Below are 23,716 nucleotides of genomic sequence, written 5' to 3'. Positions count from 1 at the left end.
TATACTACACAATCGATGGTTATTTAAGTCGAGATAAATACCTCTCTAGAATCATCTAGGGAAAGTGCTGGATAAGATGATAGGCTGTGCTTCTGGTAAAGGAACCTCTTCTTACTCTGCAGGCTGGGTTTATCTTCTGCTTCATGTAAAATGAATTTTTTCAAATTGAAAAATTGTCATTTTATTGTCAGACTGGTTGCACTAATTAGCAGTGGAACATGGGATAGCTAGAAGGTGTGTGATATATTGGACTATTATTTCCAGTGATAATGAGAGATAAAAGTAATATTTTCTACAGTCAATTTTTGCTTTAAGATTTTGAAGGTTTTTTGGTAAACATCCTAGGCTTGGACCTAAATTTTCACTTGTCACTATTTTCATTGCTTCTATTGAATAAAGAGAGAAGGATTTTAAGCATACTGATAACCTTAAAAGCTGCTCAAGTCCTTCAGGGAGGTCAGACAAGTTGTCAGGAAGCCGTTGAGTTCAGCTTTTTCATTAGCAAGTTCAGGATGCTGATTTGCTAGAGAACTGAGGTCAGGGCCTTCGCCAGCAGGAAGGCAGGCAGAGTGCCCGGACCCTGCCTTGTGAGCGGAGCAGTGGGGCAACAGCACTGCTTCCAGCTTCTGCAGTGTGCCCGGGACTGCAGACACTCACCATCACTACCCCAGTGAGGGCCCAATGTGGATGGGCCCTTACTCCAGTTTAATCACGAAGCCAAGAGGTTTCTGATCTGACCCTCCTTTTTTTTTTCCACGTGAGATTGTGGCATTTCCTATCTTCATTTTAAAACTCTTTCATTTGACTTTGATTTCTGTCTCTATGTAACAAAGTGAGTGGACTTTTAAACACATTCCTTCATTTATTCCACAAATACCTACAGCCTCTTAGTATGTCAGGCCACCTGACAGACAGAGGGCATGTAGTGGAAAACAACCTCTGTCTTCATGGCATTTAACAGATAAGCCCACAAATCCATATGATCACAAGTTTTGATGAGTGGTCTAGGGGGAGACAACTCAAAGCAAGTTGCCTTGGAGAAGCTGTTGGTGTGGGCAGTGTTGACATGGGGGGATCAAGAAGACAGGGATGAGGAGGAGTGGCCTCCCCTCCCATGGCCAGGGCAGCATGCCTTCCACACAACGGGAGCAGTATGTGGAGACTAAGGCCAGGGGGCAGCCACGTGCAAGCCCTAACAGAGCCCAGGGTCAGAAGGATATGAGGAGGAGTGGAGCAGTAGAGTACAAGTGATTTAAGGCTTCTTAGGAAAACACTGCAGCTGATGTACCCAGAGTGGATTGGAAAGGAAGTGGAAAACAACCTAAGAGTCTTTCATAGTAAACTAGAAGCAGGCTTGGATTAGGTTTGCAGCAGTGAAGATAAAGAGAATTGTTGGATTTTAAATATATTTTGGAGGTCAGATCAGTCAGATTTGATGATAGTTTATAAATAATGTTAGAAAAGGGATAAAATTAATTCCCAGGATCATGACTATAGTAACTAAATGGATTAAGGCAAGAAAGATTGAAAGAGGAGTTTCAGATGCCTTTCACTGGATTCAGGAGGCTGAAGCTTAGAACTAAGGGAAGTTCTGGGAATGATGCATTCATAGATTGAAAAATATATTTTACAATTTACATATTAAAATATTTACATATTTATGTTTTACATTTTACATACTATTAAATCCAGTGGGCTGGATGAGGCGATATGGGAAAGTGTACTTAGAGGCTGTGCTGAGCCCTGGGACACTCCACTACTTAGGGGTACAGTAGTAACTAGAGTTGCCAGAAAGCGAGACTGAGGAGGAATACCCAGATACCAAAGGAAACCAAGGAGAGTGCTCTGTGGCAGACGCCAAGACAGAGAGAGATCACAAACCGGGTAAAATAACTCTGTCAGATGCTCCTTATGATACCTGTCATCTCAACTAGAAATGTGAAAAGCCCCATGAGGAGAACTTTAAAAAGACTCTTGAAAAAGCACAAAACTAGACTTGCACCGCTAGGAAGACATGTTTTGCTCTTGGATTGAACAACTCAACACCATATATAAATTCAACATGTGAATTCATAAAACTATTATCAAGGGGACTTGGGGGTTTGGTTTTCTAACTTTGTTTATTTGCTGGATTCTGACTTTTTCCTGTAACTATAAAACCTGATTCTGAAGTTCATATGAAAAATAAGCATGTTAGAATAGCTAGAAATACCTTTAAAAACAGAAACTTACACTATACTCATAGCCTCTATGATTAAAATCGTGTGGTTTCAATGCACAGATGGACAGACAGCAACGAAGCAGATCAGAAAGTCTAGAAATAAACTGAAGCACATATGACCATTTAGTATGTGATAAAGATGGCAAATGAAATCACAGGGGAAAAAATGGACTTTTAAATGGTATTGAATTAGCTGGGTGACTTTTTATCAAAAAATAAAATTTGACTTATACCTCACACTATCTACTAAGATAAACCCAAAACAGATCAGAGATCTAAACATAAAAAATTGAAAACATTCAAGTTCTAGAAGCAAACATCAGTAAATTACTCTATAGCCTGAGTGTAAAGAAAGCCTTTCTCACAATAACTTAATATTTGAGGTGTAATATAAGAAAAAAATTAACTTGACTGCACGTATTAATCAAGTTTGCATGACGGGCAGAATTCTAAGGTGCCTCCTGGTTTCCATGCCCTGAGATACCCTTGAGTGTAGGCTGGACCTAGTGATTGCTTCTAACAAAATGGAACGTGGTAAAAGTGTTGGAATGTCACCTGTGAGTACAGGCTGCAGGAGATGGTGACTCCATGACTTCCTGCACACACACTCAGGAAGCAAACTGCCATGTGGTGAGCGTGTATAGAAACGTAGTTACTTTGCACATCGATGCATACAGCAACACTGCTTAATTTTCTTTTAGTTATAAGAGTTTGTCTCAGGATCTCTTGATTTCCTTTAAAGAGTTGTACTGTTTATAAAAAGTTTCTAAATAGTGCCAGTTTGCTTGTTGGTCTCGCTATGCCAGTTAGACCTCCAGAAGAGTGTTGAGTAGACCCCATGGTAGAAGCACCCTTGCCTTGCATCTGTGGGTGAAGAGAATGTGTCCTAGTTTGCCCTTTTAAAACAATATTTGCTATAAATTTGGGGTAAATAGCCTTTATTACATTAAGAAAATCCTTCCTATATCCAGCTTGGCATGAGTTGTTATTAGGAAGCAGTGTTTTATTTTATTGAAGACTCTTTTTGGGACATCTCTTAGCAGGCTAATAAAATTCCCTTTTGTTAACAGTTTGCTAAGAAGGTTTTGTTTTGTCTTCTACAAAGCATCTCGAATTTTATTGAATAGTTTTCCTGTCGAGATGACCACATGGTTTTTCTCCCCTCTCCTATTCTTTTTTCCACCCAGGTACAAGATGATCTCTGAATTCACCTGGCCCAACCATGACCTTCCTTCAGACAAAGAGGCTGTTAAGAACTGATAGAAAGATGTGGTTTTCAGGATGATGTGGCTTATGGGAAGACTAAGATTTTCATTCGAACACCCCGGACGTTGTTTACCTTGGAGGAACTTCGTGCCCAGATGCTCGTGCGGATCATTCTCTTTCTACAAAAGGTAATTTTATATTTTTTATGTAAGGGTGAGTGTTTGCTTTTATTTTTTTAAAAATCCATTACATGTTTTCTCTAATTCAAGAAATGTGCGTGGATGGGGCAGTTTGCATGGCTGTGCATATCTTGGAATGTTGGTTGCCTTCACACGTGGAAAACTTACTCGGCTACCCAAATTTATCCTTAAAACTCTGAAGAATTTTTGACTTGTGGGCTTTAGAGTTGGAGAGAGAGCTGTACCATCTGCTTTTTGTCTTTTGTGGTTAACTATGTTTTTTCATTCAGCTTAATTGCTTCAAGGATTTTTTATTAGAGCATTATATTTATATACAGTATTTGGGTTCATTCAAACAAAATCATACATGCATGGGATTTGATTTCAGTCCCCTGCCCCCCCCTTCTCCTGCCTCCCTCCCCCTTTTTCCCTTCTTTATTGATCTTTCCATTCACATCTTTTATTTATTTCTGATTGGTACTTCTATATATACATAAAGGTGAAATTCCCTTTGGTATGTTTGTATATGTACATAACATGATTTTGTTAATTTCCTTCCATATTTCTTCCCCTTTCCCTTCTTTCCTTCCTCCCTCTCATTCTTCTACTCCAACGATCGTCCCTATATCTTTATGATATCCTATCCCCTCCCCCCTGCCTTCTTTTATTTTGCTCTAGCTTCCAGATATGAGATGAAACATTCAACCCTTGATTTTCTGAGTCTGGCTTACTTTACTTAGCATGATTTCTCCATTTCCATCCATTAACCAGCAAATGCCATTATTTTATTCTTCTTATGGATGAATGCAACTCCATTGTGTGTATGTTCCACATTTTCTTGATCCATTCATCTGTTGACAGGCATCTGGGTTGATTCCATAATTTGTCTATTATGAATTGTGCTTTTGTAAACATTGAAGTAGCTGTATCACTATAGTGTGCTGATTTTAGTTCTTAAAGGATATTTTTTTATCTTGTAATTCAGAAATTTTGCCAACATGTGTGTGACCACCTCCCTCACCCATCACTGCCGCCACCCCCAGGACTTAACCTCACTTTATGAATTTGCACTTGTTGTCATTGAGCTGTGCAAGGCCCCCTTCCTATTTTGTTCATGTATTCATTCTTTTTATTGCTCTGTACCCTTCATTATGACTTCCATGTGAACTATTTTAATGCAAAAAATTCTACATGTGTGTGTGTTAATCAGCTTTGTGTTGCCGTAACCAAAATACCTGACAAGAACAACTTAGAGGAGGAAAAGTTTAATTTGGTTCCTGACTTCTAGTTCTTAGTACAGAGTTGGCCAAATGCATTGCTCTGGGCCTGAGGTGAACATCATGATAGAAAAGCATGGTGAAGGAAGCTGTTCAGCTTGTGGCAGCTGGGAAACAGAGAGGAGGAGGAGCTGAAGAGAACCCAGCATTAGTGCCCAGTTCCTCTTCAGAAAACTACCAATTTACACAACCAACAACTGCTTATAAGGGTTACTGTGTGCCCACATCCCTACCAATGTGACACTTCTACCTGAATTGTATCAGGTAATTGGTATAATGAAATCTCATTATTTATTTTGTTTATCCCTGATTACTACTGAATTTGAGCATTTTTTTCCATTAAATGCTTGTTTGCTTTTGGGAATTTCCTGTAAACTGCCTGTTTGTATCCTTTGCCCATTTTTCTACTGGAGTTGGTATTTTCTTGTAGATTAGCAGGAATTCCTTGAATAGTCTAGATATTAACTTATATTCACTTGAAACATTATAAATATGTTCTCTTATCTTGTAGGCATTCAAATGAACTTTATCCATCATATGCTTTGTTGAACAAATCCTTAATTTTTACATCATCAAACTCTTTCTTTGAACTGTATGGTTTTACATTTAAGTTTTAGTCCATGCACAATCTATGTATACATGTGATTTCATATAGAAATACAGTATTTTATTTTCCTCCATATAGTTAGCCAATCTTCTCCTCTACTGGACAATCTGTCATATTTCACTGCTTGGGTTTTTTTTGTGTGTGTGCCACTTTTATCATTTATTTATATATTTGTATATATATATATGGGGGGGAGAGAGAGAATCTGAGAGCTCTGTTCTGTTCTATTTTTCTATTTGCCTGCCTTGCACTGATGCCACACATTTTATCATAGTATGCCTTAGTGTATGGTAGGATAAATCCATCTTCTCTACTTTTCTTTATTAAAATGGATTAAACTACACATATCCTGCAATATAAATTTTAATGTTTATAAGAAGTTCATTAAATGCAACAATAATCTTTTTTAGGTTTGTCTTGAATTTATAGATACACTGGAAAGGATTAACATTTTTACAATATCAAATCATCTTATTTAGAGTACAAAACAAGTATATTTAAATTATCTTCCTTGACTTTTAGATTGAGAGAGGTCTTATGAATTTGTGACTAATTCCTAGACATTAACTTTTTTTTTTTTTTTTGGTACCGGGGATTGAACTCAGGGGTACTTTACCACTGAACCACATCCCAGTCCTATTTTGTATTTTATTTAGAGATAGGGTCTCACTGAGTTGCTTAGCACCTCACCATTGCTGAGGCTGGCTTTGAACTCATGATCCTCCTGTCTCAGCCTCCCAAGCTGCTGACATTACAGGCATGCACCACTGCACCCTGCTTTAACTATTTATTTATTAAGTATATATTATACTTTCTGCATGACATTGTTGGTACAGTGAAATAATATTGGCTTATGTTGGTTTATCTGTATCCAGAATAAAACCTTTCTTGTTTGTATTTGTTGATATTAGTTTTCCTGGATAAATATTAAATCACTTGCAAATAATAAATCTTGTCTCTTCCTTCCAGTTGCCAAGGTGTTTCTAAGTGTTGTTCTATTTTCACTTATTTTGCCTTTAACTCAGAATATATTTGGACTGAAATACTAAATTCCTGTGTCATTCCCAGTTTTCTTCTATTAAATTGCATTTTCATATTGCTTTTTTTTCCATTTTGTTTTCTTTCTTGAGAATGTTTGTGAATTTGCAAGTTGGGTCTGTTTTGGTCTGACACAGTGAAATATTTTTATGCATCTGTTCCTCTACCTTGTCCTTTCCCTTGATTTCAGTGCTTACTTGGGATGGTTGTTTTTCAGATTTGATACTGTTATTCTTTCTTTGAACCTACCCAGACATTGACTTGAGCTCAGATTCAGGCCATAAACCAGTTGATCTTTCCTCTCAGTTTGCTTAGGATAGCCCTGGTTGTGACTGTCACACACTGTAGCTGTTAACAGTAATCCCAGGAACTCTCGAAAGTGTCCCATATGGATAATGAACCAGGTAGTCACCCTCTGTGGAACTCACTCCCTGTCTACTTGGTGTCTAGTAGAATCCTCTGTTCAAACATAGAGTGGCAGTTTGTCCACCCCTTTCACAGAGGCCAGTGTGCCACAGACGGTCCATCTGTTACTTCTCTGCTGGGCAGGGATGGGGTCTGCCCCTTCCCTTCCAGCCCACAGCCCAGCTCAGACATGAAAGACATGTACGCAGCTACTCGGGCTCTGCCTCTGCCTCTCTCAGCCCTCTGCTGCCCTTGGCTTCTAGAAATGCAGCATGCCATTACCTATCCCTGCCTCCATTTGCTTTCCAGTGAGAAATTTTACTCTCTAGCTAGGAAACAGAGATTTGAAAAGAGAAGGGACAGCTGCTTCATAAACCATTGGCCATGCAATGGAGGGAAAGCTGTCCCATCTTCTGTGGCAGATAGGTCTCACGTTTCTCAATCATAAGGAAGTGGAGTAGGGAATAAGGTCTCCCTCCCTGGTCTCAGGCCGTTCTAGAGCATAGATATATGCAATCTACTGATTTTTTAGACCAACTCCACAAGCCATAAAATTCATGAAATTTCTCCCAGCTTCTGGGAACAGGTTCTCTGTCACCTAACCTGTCATATGTGTTTCTTCCTTATTCTGTATCCTCACAGGACTTGAGTAGGAAGTTAAGAAAGGGAATCAACATTAAGAGCTGTTGGGAAGTTTTTGTTTTGGGGTTTTTATTTTTTTTATTGTTGCTTTTGTTTGTTTGTGGTACTGAGGATTGAACTCAGGGCTACTCTACCACTGAACTGCATCCCTAAACCTTTTTTTTTTTTTTTTTTTTCCCTTAGCAAGTCAGAGTCTTGCTAAGTTGCCTCAGTTAACCTTGACCTTGCAGTCTTCCCACCTCAGCCTCCTGAGTTGCTAGAAGTATGGATGTGCACCACCACACTTGGTGGGAGCTGATGTTTAAAACAAGAATCTCCAACAATTTATTTTTATTTCCTTCTTAAATAAAAATGGCTTTATCTTTCTTCTGATTATATAAATAAAGTACACTCATTGTAAAAACAAATTCAGGGCTGGGGCTGGGGCTGGGGCTTAGTAGTAGAGTGTTTGTGTGGTATGGGCCAGGCCCTGGGTTCAATCCCCTATACCCACTCCCTGCACACACACACACAAACTCAAACTACACAAAAAAATATAAGGGGGAGGGTGAAAGATCATCTAAAATTCCATATCATGAAATGTCTTAACATTGTGGTGACCACTCCCCACCCCTATTGCCCCCTGCCCAGTTCTGGGGTTTGAACCTACCATGCAGGGCAAGCACTCTACCATTTAGCTACACCCCAGCCCCACCATACTTTTTGACACCTTTCGGGGCATATATATAAGTATACATATTATAATAAAAATGAGATCACAGTTCCTGTGATGATTTTCTTATGATCATCATTCTCTTTTTCTACAGTATTCTATTACTCTCTTTTTTCCTGCACATTTTCTTCCTCTGCCCACATCTCTTCCTACCTGCTGTGTCAGGGGTCCCCAGAACCTCCCCCAGTTTCAGCGATTCACTAGAAGGACTCACAAACCCAGCATAGAGTTGTACTGATGAGTAAAGATTATTACAGCCAAAGAATACAAAGCAAAATCAGCAAAGGGAAAAGGCACCTGGTGTCCCAAGGAAACCAGGAGCAAGCTGCCAAGAGTTCCCTCCTATGGAACTGCACAGGAGCCACAAGTCAGTGGGACTACACGAGCCAGGTGTTGTCTACAGGAAAACATATTAGACACAGTGCTCAGTGTTTCCATTGGAGGCTGGTAATGTAGACACCCTCTGCCTGGCACCCACCAGAATTCCAGACTCCCAGAAGGAAGTCAGGCATTCAGCACCAACTGTATTGTTTATTCAAGCAGTTTAAGCACAGGCAGCCATTGTTGTCATTTGGGAAACACATTACGTCCATGTAGGGAGCCATTTTCCAGCTTCTCCCAGATACCAGCCACTTGAGCAGGCCTCTCTAAAATGGCAGCCTCAGACCTGCAATGGTAACTCCTTTCTGGGTACCCCCACAGTGCTCCCATAGACCTCCTCATCCACAGAACCTTCCAGCCAGGGCCTTCATTTCTATGCACCACATTCCCAGAGGCATCCTTATGGAGTTGAAGGGTATGTGTGTTTTTAATCACAACCATTCACATCTTCCCACACACAATATAAGCAAACACTCTTTTCCCTAAGTTTCCAGGCATTTGAATTTTTCCCATTCTGATCAGTGACAAATGGTATCTTATATCTACTTTAAATTTTTATTTCCATGACCACTAGAGAGGATGTGCTTATTGGCCTTTTGGATTGCGCCTCCTATTGTTGGTTTATTCATATCTTTGACCCATTTTTCTCTCTGGATTGTCTGTCTTTTTCCTATGAATTTTGGGAACTCTTTATATATCTATGTATTAATTTCGTATATTGCAATTAGTTCAATAGAGTGGTTTGTCATTTGACTATTCATGGTATACTTTTCTGTGTAAAGTTTTTCACTATAAATATAATGAAATATCTAAGTATTTGGATGTCTACAAAAAAATTTATGAATCTGTAATTTATTGGGGTACATGGTGTGATATAGGGATCCAACTCCATTTTTTTCAGGTGAATAACTAAGTCTTTAAATGTTATCTAATTAAAAATTTCTCTTTTTTCCAATAACTTGAAATTTCACCTTTGTCCAATGTTAATCTTGCATATATATTGTGAGTCTGTTCCAGGACTCATTGTTGTATCCAACAATGTATTCCTATGCCAATATCACTCTCTGTTTAAAATAGTACATAATAGATTTTTGTATCTGGGAACCTAGCTCTCAGTGTATTTGCATACCTTTTCTGGACCTTATTGGAGATTTAATGGCAGGTTATAAGACGCAGGATCAGAAACGTTGACTAAAACCAGAACCTCCAAAACTGGTTTTTCTTAAAGGGATAAACTGCATAATCACAAAGAAAGACTGCAGAAGAGAAACCATTATTTTCCAATTCATAAAAACAAGTATAGTTCTCCACTGTCATTTAAACCGTACCTACTCAGTATCAAGAGTTGTAGGTAATCCGTTGAGTGAATCCTGTTTCCTTTTATTTACTTGGTCAGGGCTGATATTGTAGGAAGTTTGTGAAATTATTAGAAATACCATGTTTTACAAATCTAGACTTCAAAGACTTTTATTGGTTTTGTAATACAAAATTAATGACAGTACAAGTTCATGTAGAAATGAGAATATAATTTTTATTTTAAATATAATTTTATACTAAACAAAAATTTAAATCATTATCATATCACTGTTGTGTAGTGCTTGGGGTTGTATCTTTTATGGGTAAACACATGACTTACCTGTAATAGCTGGCCTGGACCTTCATATGACTTGCTAGAGTTTCCTCAACCAGTCTGCTCTACTGGAACTGTAGGAATTTCCAGGGCTTTGCTCTTAACAGGCCTCATTACAGTGCACATCTCCGTTTACCTAGAGCATTGCCTGGCCCGTACTCAGAGTGCAGTAAATGTTAGCTGTTCTTGTTACAACCAAACAGCTATTACTATTAGGCATTTATACATATCCTTGCATATTTTCTTGGAATAAATTTTCAAAAATGAAATTGTTAGTTTAAAATATGTGCACTTTGGAGATATTTTTATATCCACTTTCAAATGGACCCCAGAAAGATTGTACCAATTTATGTTCCCATCAACTAATGCATGAAAGAGCTTGTCTCACTGAAGTACACTCATTCTGAATGACCTAAAACCTGAATGTTTTACCTGAATATTGAAAGATGCATTTTATGGAAAGTCCCAGTTGTAGTATACTCATCTATACAACACTAAATTTTTTTTTAAATCATGTTCAGTCATCTTTAATATATGACACAGGAAGGGCCTTGGCCTCTCATCTACACCATTATAAAGGATAATTACATTCTCAGAGCTATAATCAAAACTATGTGGTCCAAAATGGTCCAAGTACATGACATGATGACCAGTTAAGATCTCAATAGTCAATTATAGATGCTCTTTAAGAAAGGACTATGTATTAGTCAGTTTTCCATCACCAAAATGAAGTACCCTGAGATAATCCTCTTAGAAGAAATAGTTTATTTTGGCTCAGAGCTTTGGAGGTTCCATTCCATGAACAATTTGGCCCCATTCTTTGGGGCCCGTAGCAAGAATACACATCATGGCAGGACTTATGAGCCAGGAGAAGAGAAAGGAGGCCAGGGTACTACAGTTCCCTTCAAGGGCACACCCCCAATTACATAAGAACCTGCCATTAGGCCCAAAGGTCCCACCATTTTTCAAAGGTTCTACCATCTCCATAGTGCCTCTGGAGAACAAACCTTTTAACTAATTCATGGACCTGTGGGGATATTCAACATTTGAACTGTAGCAGGCTAACTCCCCCCAGGTAAAAATAGTCCACAAAGATGCCTGTTTGTCTTGTAGATAGTCAAGAAACACTCTTCCAGCCTATCAACCTATCCAGATTTGGCCACCCAAAAGATAAACTTCCTCAATAGTTTTCCAACTCCCTTTGAGGATTTACCCTTAGTAACTATCTTATTTGACAGTTTTGATCTTGGCCTATGCTTCTTTAGAATGAGAATATTCTAAATTCTAAGAAGTCTCTGAAGGAAGTTTTTTTGAGTGTTTCCCTATCCCATTCTTCTTCCAAAGCAACAAAATATTTTAGACTAGTTGGACACAATATCAGAGAACCATGACTCTTGGTGATGTATTTGGTGCAATATTTTCATTAAAAATCAGTTCATCATTAACTAGTAGTTAAAAGTTCAAACTATAGTCTTCTTTTAGGATTTCCCCAAAAATGAAAAAAAAAAAAAATGCTTTCTATTTCTGAGAATTTAACACAAGGAGATAAATAAGATCAAAAAAAAAAAAAAAAAAAAAAAAAACAGAAAGGCCCAAGTTGAAGGAAAAAAAATGCTAAAACAAAAAGTTAACTTGGGTGGATTTATCTCACCACAAAGTAACAATCATCATTCACTTCAACTCAGCTCCTGTGTTTGCTGCTGAACTGACAGTATACTTGACTCCTCGCTTAGCAACTCCTTGCTTACAGCTGCAGTTTCAAACACCTAACTTTCATCAGTTCCCCAGAGTGGCACTACTGGAGATGGTGGAACATTTGAAAGGCTAACCCTGGTGGGAGGTCCTTACATCATTGGAGGAAATGTAGGACCCTGGCCCCTTCTTTCTCTTTTCCTGGCTGACAGGGTGAGTGGTTTTGCTCCACCATGAGGTCCCACCATGATGTGCTTTCTTGCAACAGGCCCAAAATAATGGAATCAAATGTTTATGAGCCAGAACCTCCATAACTGTGAGGCAGAATAAACCTTTTCGGCTGCAAATTAGTGCAGCCACTCTGGAAAGCAGTGTGGAGATTCCTTAGAAAACTTGGAAAGGAGCCACCATTTGACACAGCTCTCCCACTCCTTGGTCTATACCCAAAGGACTTAAAATCAGCATATTACAGAGATACAGCCACATCAATGTTCATAGCTGCTCAGTTCACAATAGCCAGATTGTGGAACCAACCTAGATGTCCTTCAATTGATGAATGGATAAAGAAACTGTGGTATATATATACAATGGAATATTACTCAGCCATAAAGAATGATAAATTATGGCATTTGCAGGCAAATGGATGAAATTGGAGAATATCATGCTAAGTGAGATAAGCCAATCTCAAAAAAACAAAGTTGAATGATATCACTAATAAGTGGATGATGACACATAATGGGGGGTGGGAGGGGTTAGTGTTAGGGTTAGAGTTAGGGTTAGGGAGGAGGGCAAGAATGGAGGAAGGAAGGACTGTATAGAGGGAAAAGAGGGGTGGGAGGGGTGGGGGGAAGGGAAAAAATAACAGAATGAATCAAACAGCATTACCCTATGTAAATTTATGATTACACAAATGGTATGCCTTTACACCATGTACAAACAGAGAAACAACATGTATCCCATTTGTTTACAATAAAAAAATAAATAAATAAAAAATAAACCTTTTCTTATAAATGGATCATCTCAAGTATTTCATTATAGTGACAGAAAACTAATACATGGTCCTTTCTTAAGGTTACTTTAAGGCATGGTATATAGTCATTTTGTGAGTATCATGAGGAAGATAATGTATTTTCTTCATTGAATATTTTTATTATGAAAATTGTGAATATTCATATAAGTAGAAAGAAAGTAATATCATTAATCCCCATGTTCCCATTACCCAGATTCAAGGATTAACAACATTTTGCCATTCTTATGCATGTTTATTGTGTTTGTTTTGGTTAGTTTTTTTAAAAGGAAATCTGATGTTTAATTTCTACAGATAGATATATATTTCTACAGATAACTATATAATCCTATTGAGAAGGACTTCAAACCATTATCATGCCATATAAAATTAATAATTCCTTATCATCATTTAATGCACAGCCTATTCATTGTTCCCAGCTGACTAGGCACCGTCTCTTCACAGATGGCCAGGGATAGCTGCTACTCTGTTGAGAAAGGAACACACTGGTCCTCATCACAGTGCAGGCTACACACCAGAGCAGGGCTCCTGTCATCTGTCACACACCTCAGTTGGACTGTGTGTTTCAGAAACTTGATATTAATTAATATTATTAACCATGATTTTCTTTGACATATCCTTTTGTTCTTTAAAATTGTGTATTTTAAAGGCAGCTCATGTATCACAAGGATGGCCTTGGTTGCTTTACTTTAATTAAAATTAACATTATTTGTATGTTCTCGTTATTTATTTTTAAAATTTGCACATTACATTCTATTACTGGATATATTATAGCCCCAATCGTAAGAAGGGCTCATGAGGGTATTAAAAGTGGGCTCATTAGAGCATAGACCTATAATGAAAGTAGTAAATTCTGAAACTTGAGAAAATATAATAACTTAATTGTAAGTAGTCTGAAAGTTATTATAAAGACCTTAATTTTATAAACTAGCAAAAATGTGAAGGAGAATCATTATCTAAAAATTAGATTTTATTGATTTGTCATACATTGGCTCCTATTCCCAAATGTATTGTTTATTGTGAAACTTGTCTAGTAGAGGTATGAAAGCTTTCACACCATTTTCAAATATAGCACAGCGACTTCTGTGTGAAACCAGTCAACGTTTTTATTTTGTAAACTAAAAGCAGAATAATTACTTCTCATTTAAAATCAATTACTCTTCTCTCAGACCAAAAAGCAAAAAAATCTAAAGTGAGAGCTCATATTCACTGATGTGACAAACCTCATTCTGGTTACTTCACATATATTATCTAACTCACAGGAAGAACCTTGGGTACCATTGCCTATTATTATTTCCGTTCAATAGAAAAGGGAACTAGGGTCATGGCAGTTAAGTAACGCAATGGAGTCACACACAGATGATGCCAGAACCAGGGTCTGAACCTGGCAGTCCTGCCTCCCACACACACCCTTGACCCCTGAGCCACAGTGCACCACTCAGGAAACACTCCTTAGAGGGGGAACAGGTATGACTCACATTCTGGCCACACAGGTGATAACAGCATCATGCTCAGAGAGGACTCAGGCTGAGAGTTCACAATACCTTTATGAAATAGCCATGGTTGACATCTAATGATGTCTGAGTCCATTACTGTCAACACGAGTAGGAGATATTTTTCATACAGTTGGAAAGAAAACACTGAGTTTCGAAGCATGAATCAGCTCTTGACATGTGCACAGCAATGAAAAACGGTCAGCCACACTCAACTTTTTACTGAGAATGCATGGTCCGGGAGAAGAGATTCCATTTGCTTTGCTAAAAGTGACTTTCAAGTCATGCGTGGGTTGGGTAAGGTGGATGCCACCTGACCAAGCGTAAGCTGAATTACAGGAAGGGGTAGTTGTCACAGTGCCAGCTCATTCCCACTCAGTGCTAAAAGAAATAAGTGTACCTTTGATCGGATGGTGGCCATTGTCTATGGTATTTCAGTGGCTGTGAGAAGAAGCAGGCAGGAGGTGTGTCCTTTACAACATTGCAATATGTGTCCTACTAGAAAAAGTGCTCACATGTATCTTATCTTTTTCAGTCCTGGGGATTGAACCTGGGGTGCTCTACCACTGAGCCACACATCCCCAGTCCCTTTTTATTTATTTTGAGACAGGGTCTTGCTAAGTTGCTGAGGCTGACCTTGAACTTGTTATCCTACTTGCCATCCTCCTGCCTCAGCCTCCTGAGTAGCTGGATTATAGGTGGGTGCCACCATACCCAACCTCATACGCATTTTTAAATGAGTAATAAACATGGATTTGTTCATTATTACTGAATGGGGACACTGAATTATTACAGTGAAGTATTACAAGTTCAGGGTTCACCCAGAAGAAGCCAACAACCCAGTTAGGAGGGAGATGTATTAGCTCTCAAAACCAGCAAGATGGAGTAATTATGATGCTCTGAGATAGGCAGTCACTGCTTTGTGAGCTCAGCAGAGAGACTCCTAGCTGAGCTGGGAAGAGAAACTTTCTAGAAAAAGAAGTGCCAAAACTTCAGATCTTAATTCTGTTAGTCATGTTGTACTTGAAAATACATTTACAGGAAGAGCCCAGTGCAGTGGTACAACGCCTGTATCCAGCTACTCAGGAGGCTGAGACAGGAGGATCACAACTCGGGGCAGTCGTGGCAACTTAGCAAGGACCCTGTCTCAAAGTGAAAAATAAAAAGAACTGTGGGGATGTAGCTCAGCAGTAGAGCACCCCTGGGTTCAATCTCCAGTACTGCAAAAAGGAAGAAAAATACAGAGAGAACAGAGCTTAATCTGTAGTTTATGACCATTTATACAAATTGATTAGAGCTGGGTCATTGGTGTTACAGTGGGTTAATTGTCACTTATAAAAGTAATGGGTAAAAAACATTTCCTATGACAAATACAGAAAGGAATATTTTTCAACAAATATTTGCAAACTTTTTCTACATAACCAACATTGACTATCCTAATGCTCAGCAATTACTAACGCACCTTTTCCAGTGTCACAGGATCTTGCCCTTCTACAAACATCACAATGCAAAACTAGCAAGCAGACCTCCATGGTAGCAGTGCCACTTAAAAGGACAGAATTAGGGCTGGGGTGTGACTCAGTGGTAGAGCACTTGCTTAGCATGTGTGGAGGCACTGGGTTCAATCCTTAGCACCACATAAAAATAAACAAATTAAATAAAGGTATTGTGTCCATTTATAACTAAACAATAATTTTTAAAAAGGCAATTAAATCTAGGTTCATTTGGAATTTTATATAGGTAGATAACATGCTAAGTGAAATAAGCCAATCTCAAAAACCAAAGGCCAAATGTTTTCCCTGATAGTGGAAGATGATATGTAATGGGGTGGGAGAGTGGGGGGTCAGAGAAGAATGGAGGAACTTTGGATTATGTAGAAGGAAATGAGAGGAAGGGGGGTATGAAAAATGGAGGAATGAGACAGACATCCTGACCCTAGTACATGTAGGATTACATGAATGGTATGAATCTACATCATGTACAAACCATAGAAACAAAATGATTTGCCCCATTTGTGCACAATAAACCAAAATGCAGTCTGTAAAAGAAATAATAATTTTTAAAAATAAGTAGATAAATATTTACTAAGAAGATATAAAGAACTACCTCAGTTTCTCAAAGGACTTGGGCCACCAATGCCCATTCCACCAAGGCTCCTCATTAATAATTGTTAATTGAGTCTGGCGGTCTCTGATTTGGTTGTACTTTTTTTGTCATGGCTTATAATATTCTTTCTCTATATTCTATTTTACGTGGTCTACCATAGCCTATTTTTTTTTCACCTCAGCATTTCCATAACAAATGCTTAAAGTTTGTATAGGTTCATAAGCAATAATTTATTTGTTTTTACTTATTAATGTTATTTTATTGTTAAATTTATGTGAGATATAGTGGTACACACCTGTAATTCCCAGTGACTCAGGAGGCTGAGGCAGGAGGATCCTATGTTTGAGGCCAACCTTGGCAATTTAGGGAGCCTCTGTCTCAAAAAAAAAAAAATTTTTTTAAGGACTGAGAATACAGTTTAGTGGTGAAATGCCCCTGGTTTCATATCTAGTACAGGAAAAAAGTTTATTTACTTTCCTAATACCAGTCACTTTGTTTTTAAAATTTTTTGTCATTCCACAAAATGCTACAGTAAACATTTGTGTACTTTTCTCTTGCCTGCAGTGGAATAAATCTCTGTGGAGCAGCTGTTCCCAAATTTTGAGGAACCAAAACATTCCCTTTGAAGATTCTGTAAAATGTAAGATATGCAAGTACATATTGTATTGGCTATCTGAATTATTATCACTGCCTGTGATACAGTCTCCAGAAAAGTCCACAGCAGACTTGTGAGAGGATAAGAGTTTAAAAAGCAAATAACCTGCTGTTCTTATAAAATTGTTTTGATCGTGTTGAATCCTTAAAAGAAAGATCTCGGCAGTGCTCAGGGTTGCCCAGACCACACTTTGAGAACTGCTGCAGGATGCCCAAGTATAGTAGTACCTACATTTTGAGTTCACTGAAGATTATTCAATTGTTTTTTCAGAATAATTGTACCAGTTTACACATATCCAGTACTGTACAAAGGTTCTTAATATTATTTGAATTGTCAAACTTTGTAATTGTGACCAATCTACTATTGACCTTGAGTATGACCTTTTCTTTCTTGCAAGTTCAACTATGTCTGTTACATTTTTAGTAGCAGGAGGGTTTTCAGGTAATCTATCTAAATTTCCTGCCTTCTTTCTCTATGGGATTCTTGTGTAGGGAATGAACATGTGTATCAGAAAACATAAATACTCATGAAAATGTACATATGTGGTGTGCCTACATAGTGGGCAGACTCCCTAGCACTGAGCTACACCTCCACCCCTGTTCTGTGGAAAATTTAAGAGGGAAGTGATGTGGTCAGTTTTGTAGTTTTAAATAGATCAGTATCAAGGGGAGATTAGAGGTCAAACAAGCCTGGAAGCAGGATGGTCAATTAAGAGCCTGTGGCTGTAATCTAAGGGAATGTAGTGAAGGGCTGAATTACAGCAGTTGGAGTTGTGATGGGGAGAAATTTGAGAAATAGGTAGAAGTTAAATTAGCAGACCATGACAGACGTGTGGGTAAGGGCTGATGAAAGGCAGGAATCAGGAATCAGGTTTCCAGCACAGAGCTCCTGAGTCGCTAGTGTCCCTAACAACTGAGATGGAGGTAGAAGGTGAAGGAGCATCCCTTGGGGGACAGGAATGGTGTGGGTCAGGTGTAGTCAAGGTGCAGACGAAATGCCAGTGATGATGGTGAGCAAGCAGTTGGATGTGCGAGGGAGGGAAGCGAAGGAAGCAGCAGATTCCAGAACATTCAACCAACCAAGGACTGCAAAGTGCTCCATTAGTCTGACAATTAGGCGATCTGTTAAATTGACCAGGATACAGCATACAGAAGGAATCCAGGGCCTGGAATTCTCCAACAAAAGCACGTTGAGCATTTATGATAAACCACTGAAGTGAGAACAGGCACGGGGAAAGATAATAGTTAATGAAGAAGAACCCAGGAGGTTCGTTTTCACTGAACATGAAGCCTTATCCTATCTCAGCCACACTATCAAAGTAATGTTTACTGTGTACAAGTTATTGATTTTACTATGTGAAGAAATCATCTGTTGATTTACAATACAAGCCAATAACTGATCCATTTAAATATTTGCACACTGAGAAATGTAAGCCCTTTTAGAAGATAAAAATGCATCAGAAAATTTAAACAACGTAACATTCTTCCCCGCCTCCCTCACCCCCCCACCTCCTTTTTGTTCCTTCTCCCACCCCAATCAGTGAATAAAAAGATAAAAGCATATTTAGAAAATAATGGTTGACATGTCAAAAATAATTTGTTTCTTATGTATCTCCTCTTGGATGTTGCCAGTAAGTACCCACTGCCACCCTTCCCCAGCCCACTCCCCCTCGAGTTGGAAGCAGATGATTTGCTCTCCTGAAAGAGCAGCAAATCCGTTGCCTGGGTGATATCTCATTACTAAGGCAACCAATTTGGTGCATCAGTGTGAATCCCAATTTTAAAATGTAATTATGCCAAGATATGTACATATGCTTGAGATTTACTTAAAAGAAATCTGTTCGACTTTGGAAGGAAAACATTTTCTGTTAGATGAAAGAAGAGGGAATGTTGCTTTTATCCTTTGTTTACCTCAAATATACCTTTCAGTTGAACCTCCTGTATTTGGTAGAACGGCCAGCACTAGTTTCTCCCTCACCTCTTTTTTTTTTTTTTACTTGAGATGTTTCCTTTCCAAGACCCTTCTCTCTGGAGACCTGTCACTCATAACCCAACAGCTGTTGTCTCATGACTACACTTTCTGGCCTCTGTAGGTGGTGGCAGGGAAAGAAGGGAAGAAAAAACACAGCTACTTTTTTACTTCACGTTTCTTTTTTAATTGCTACAAGCTCAAGAGATTGACTCTTTGTAAGGAATTAATTAGTGAAAAGGAAGTGATTCAGCAAATAGATGTTTACACTAAATTACAAAACTTCTGGACAATTCATGAGAAGCACTCTCCTAAAACTCAATGAAAAAGATCGAACAGATAAGATGTGTATAATCAAAAGTGTGTCTGGAGGAAGACGCTATCACAATAGTAGCTGAAGATGCCAGTGCCAAGCCAAATAAACACCCCATTGAATCGCTGCTGAGCAATTCACTTTCTCTTCATCCGCAACAGAAATTATTGTTTAAAAATAAAAAGAACATATTTGGATGCAGGGAGAATTTACATTAATTACTAACTTACTAAATATGCCTATTAAATCATGAAATCCTTGCAACTTGTTAAATTTCTTATTATTGTAACTGCCAGGAAGCTCCAGCTCAGAATTGTAATCCAATCCAGGAACCATCCTTACTTTGGGATTTCCAATATGACAGTTTCCTTTCCTAGCCTCCATCTCCTGCTGTCCTTACTTTATACTTACTATGATAATTAGTTACCTGTGTAATTTTGTTTAATGTCCCTTCTAGTCCTTTTGGAAATAATTAGGTAAAAATGTTAAAAGCACAGATCAAACCATTGTAATGGCCATGTACTGCTTAGCGAAAACACTGGTATTTACATAAATATCACCATAAAGAAAAGTTGTTGCTTTTCTTTCTTCTTTTTATTTTTTATTTTTTATTTATTTATTTATTTATTTATTTATTGCTTTGTGGTTTTTGTTATTGCTGTAGCTGTTGGTTTTGTGATTTTTTATTTTGTTTTGCAGTGTTAGGGATGAAAACCAGGGCCTCATACTTATTAGGCAAGTACTACCAAGTATATCCCTAAGATCAAGGTTGATGAAACTGACTTTTCTGAAAAGAAAAGGATTTTCTAAAGTACAAAATTTTGTCACATATTTTGTTACACTAAGAAATTTAATTCAATAACTGAGGTATGTAATATGTAATAGAAGAGATGTGATTTTAAGTGTGAGAGCTACAGAGATAGGTTTATCTTCTTTTTCTTACTATAGCAAATGCATGTAACTAGTACCAAGAAATCTAGTGTATCAGAAATTCTCATATTTTTTAAGATGGCACATTTAAGCACATTTTGCTTGGGCTGGGCTATCAATTTTGCTACCAAAAGAAAAAGTTATGTAATATTAAACATGTTCTGAGAAATGTGTCATGATTCATTGCATTTATACAGAGCATCCAGTTTCTCTAATTGAGGAGACCTGTAGTGGCTTTAGAGCAAGTGCAGAATATGAATACCTTTAACATACAAGGGTCCCTCCAAAGAATGACATACTTTTGTTAGAAATTTGAGTAAAAATAGGGATGAGGGTCCACAAAAGAAGGAAAATAGAAACCAAATTTTTACTTATCAATTACTCTGATTTTTTTAAAATGATATCTATATTGCTGAGGATGTGTACATAACGGGTGAGAATTCTGGAGGGTAGTTTAGCAATGCATTTCAAAAAAAAAACAATCTAGAAATTGTGTTTGCCTGTAATCTAGTAGTTACAGTTCTAGAAATCAATACTAAGGAAATTCTCAAGATTATGTAAAAATCTATTTGTAAGAATTTTCTTTGTAATATTTCTCTGCATATGCTGTCCATGGGTAATCTGGTTGGAAAATAGTGAAGAATCTTTAATGTTAAGAAATGAGTTGTAGGACTGGGGAGATAGCTCAGTTGGTAGAGTGCTTGCCTCTCAAGCACAAGGCCCTGAGTTCAATCCCCAGCACCGCAAAAAAAAAAAAAAAAAGAAATGAGTTGTATACATTATGATACATCTATACATTAGAAACTCTGAAACCATTACAGTAACAATGTAAAATAATTTAATAACATCAGTATTGTTCATGTTAGAGGTAAGCGAAAAATATATATTACAAAATAAGATGTTCAGTGTGGTTCCTTTTTAACCACATTGTTAATTCTGGAAATATCTGCACACTTGTGCACACATACCCATTATACTGAAGCAGAACTGATGAATCATTCTTTGGGGGTTGCAGGGGCTTTGTTTATAACCAAAAAAAATTTAGGACTATTTTTATTCAGTGTTTTTTGTCAGAAAGTCTTAATTTTGCCCCAATCACTATCTTGTCAAATTAGTACTGTAATGGGAACCTGGGGGTGTTTTCTGGGATTTTTTGTTTGTTTGTTTCTTTCTTGGGAGTTACTGGTGATTGAACTCAGGAGCACTGACCACTGAGCCACATCCCAACCCTATTTTTTGTATTTTATTTAGACAGGGTCTCACTGAGTTGCTTAGTGCTTCAGTGTTGCTGAGACTAGCTTTGAACTTGCAATCCTCCTGTCTCAGCCTCCCAAGCTGCTGGGATTACAGGCATGCACCACCTTGCCCAGCAAGAACCTGTATTTTTAAAGACATCTAACTTCAAAATAGGTTTTTTACCAGTCAGTTGTCCTGAGTTGGTTTTATTGTATTTGTATGGCTAGGAAACCAAACACTCATGGAAAAATACAGTGGTAACAAATATCTTGGGGAACTAAAAATATAATCAGGCATTTATAATTTAAGTGCATGTTCACAGGCAAAATACTTTATTCATGAGTTTATTGTACTTAAATAAGTGGATTATAAATAGGAACAGCATATAACAATAGTCCACATTATTTCATTCTAAAATTTTAAGTGACAGGTTTTATTATAAAGTCATACATATTTGTTGCTCAAATTTTTTAAAATTAAAGAAGGTAATATCATCCATTACCTCATCACCAAAAGAGGACCACCATTAACAATTCTGAATGTACCATTCCAGTCTCTGTCCACTGTCTCTCACACACACACACTTTGAGAGAGCCTACAGATTGGGAGAAATCTTTACCATATGCACCTCAGATAAGCATTGATCTCTAGGATATATAAAGAATTCAAGGAAGCTGGAGTTGTGCCTCAGTGGTAGAGTGCTTGCCTGGGTTCGATCCTAGCACTGCATACAAATAAATAAATATTCATTGACAAGTAAATAAATATTTTTAAAAATTCAAAAAACTTAACACCAAAAACAAATAACCCAATCCAATAAATGGGCTAAGAAGCTGAACAGACACTTCACAGAAAAAGAAATACAATTGATCAACAAATATATGAAAAAATGTTCAACATTTCTAGCAATTAGAGAAATGCAAATCAAAACTAAGATTTCATCTCACTCCAATCAGAATGGCAATTATCAAGAATACAAGCAACAATAAGTATTGGCATGGATGTGAGGATAAAGAGACACACATACATTGCTGGTGGAAATGCAAAATGGTGCAACCATTATGGAAAGCAGTATGGAGATTCCTGGGAAAACTTGGAATGGAACACCATTTGGTCCAACTATCCCAGTCCTTGGTTTATACCCAAAGGACTTAAAATCAGCATACTACAGTGACACAGCCACATCAATGTTTATAGCAGCTCAACTCACAAGAGCTAAACTATGGAACCAAACTAGGTGTCCTTCAACAGATGAATGGATGAAGAAAACGTGTTTTATATATATATATATATATATATATATATTATATTTTATATATATGTATATATATGATGGAATATTGCTCAACTTTAAAGAAGAATGAAATTATGGCATTTTCCAGTAAATGGAAGAGTTGGAGAATATCATGCTAGGCAAAATAAGCCAAAGCTAAAAAACCAAAGGCCGAATGTTTTCTCTGATACATGGAAGCTAATTCACAATGGGGTGGGGGAGGCACTAGGGAAGAACTTTATATTAGGTAGAGGAGAGTGAAGGAAGGGGAAGGGGCATGGGGGAAGGAATGATAGAGTGAGACAGACATTATTACCTCATGTACACATATGACTCCGTGACTGATGGATCCTACAGTGTCTACAATCAGAAAAATGAGAAATTGCACCCCACTTATGTATGATTTATCAAAATGTATAAATGCATTCTACTGTCATGTACAACAGATTAGAACAAATTTTTAAAAAGCCATAAGCCATAAAAAAAAAAAATGAAATCCACACTCTGCGCCACGCTCAGGTATTGCAGGTGAGCATGCCAGCATCCTGGAGATAGCTGTGCCTCTGCCCCAGCCTTCCTCCGGGTGCTCCTCCAGGCCTCCTTCCTTGACTCCAGTTTCTGGACTTCTGAGCTGTACTGAGGCTGTCCTCTGCTGAGGACCCTCCAGGCACCTGTAGAATGAAAAGCTCTTGGGCACCTGGGCTCCTACCAGCCACACCTCCCAT

The 23,716-nt window shown here is 37.9% G+C and overlaps 1 protein-coding gene across 1 annotated transcript in view; it reads left to right on the top strand.

The window, feature by feature from the left end:
- The window catches only part of Myo1d (myosin ID), a 309,366-nt gene that overhangs the window by 129,774 nt on the left and 155,876 nt on the right, over positions 1-23,716 (top strand). Inside the window, 2 exon segments of the mRNA XM_047547346.1 lie at positions 3,409-3,473; positions 3,476-3,615. Coding sequence (XP_047403302.1) covers positions 3,409-3,473; positions 3,476-3,615 — 205 coding nt within the window.

Source organism: Sciurus carolinensis, chromosome 3 (assembly GCF_902686445.1).
Source record: "Sciurus carolinensis chromosome 3, mSciCar1.2, whole genome shotgun sequence".
In the NCBI taxonomy this organism is placed as follows: Eukaryota; Metazoa; Chordata; class Mammalia; order Rodentia; family Sciuridae; genus Sciurus; species Sciurus carolinensis.
This window is presented reverse-complemented; position numbering and strand designations above follow the sequence as displayed.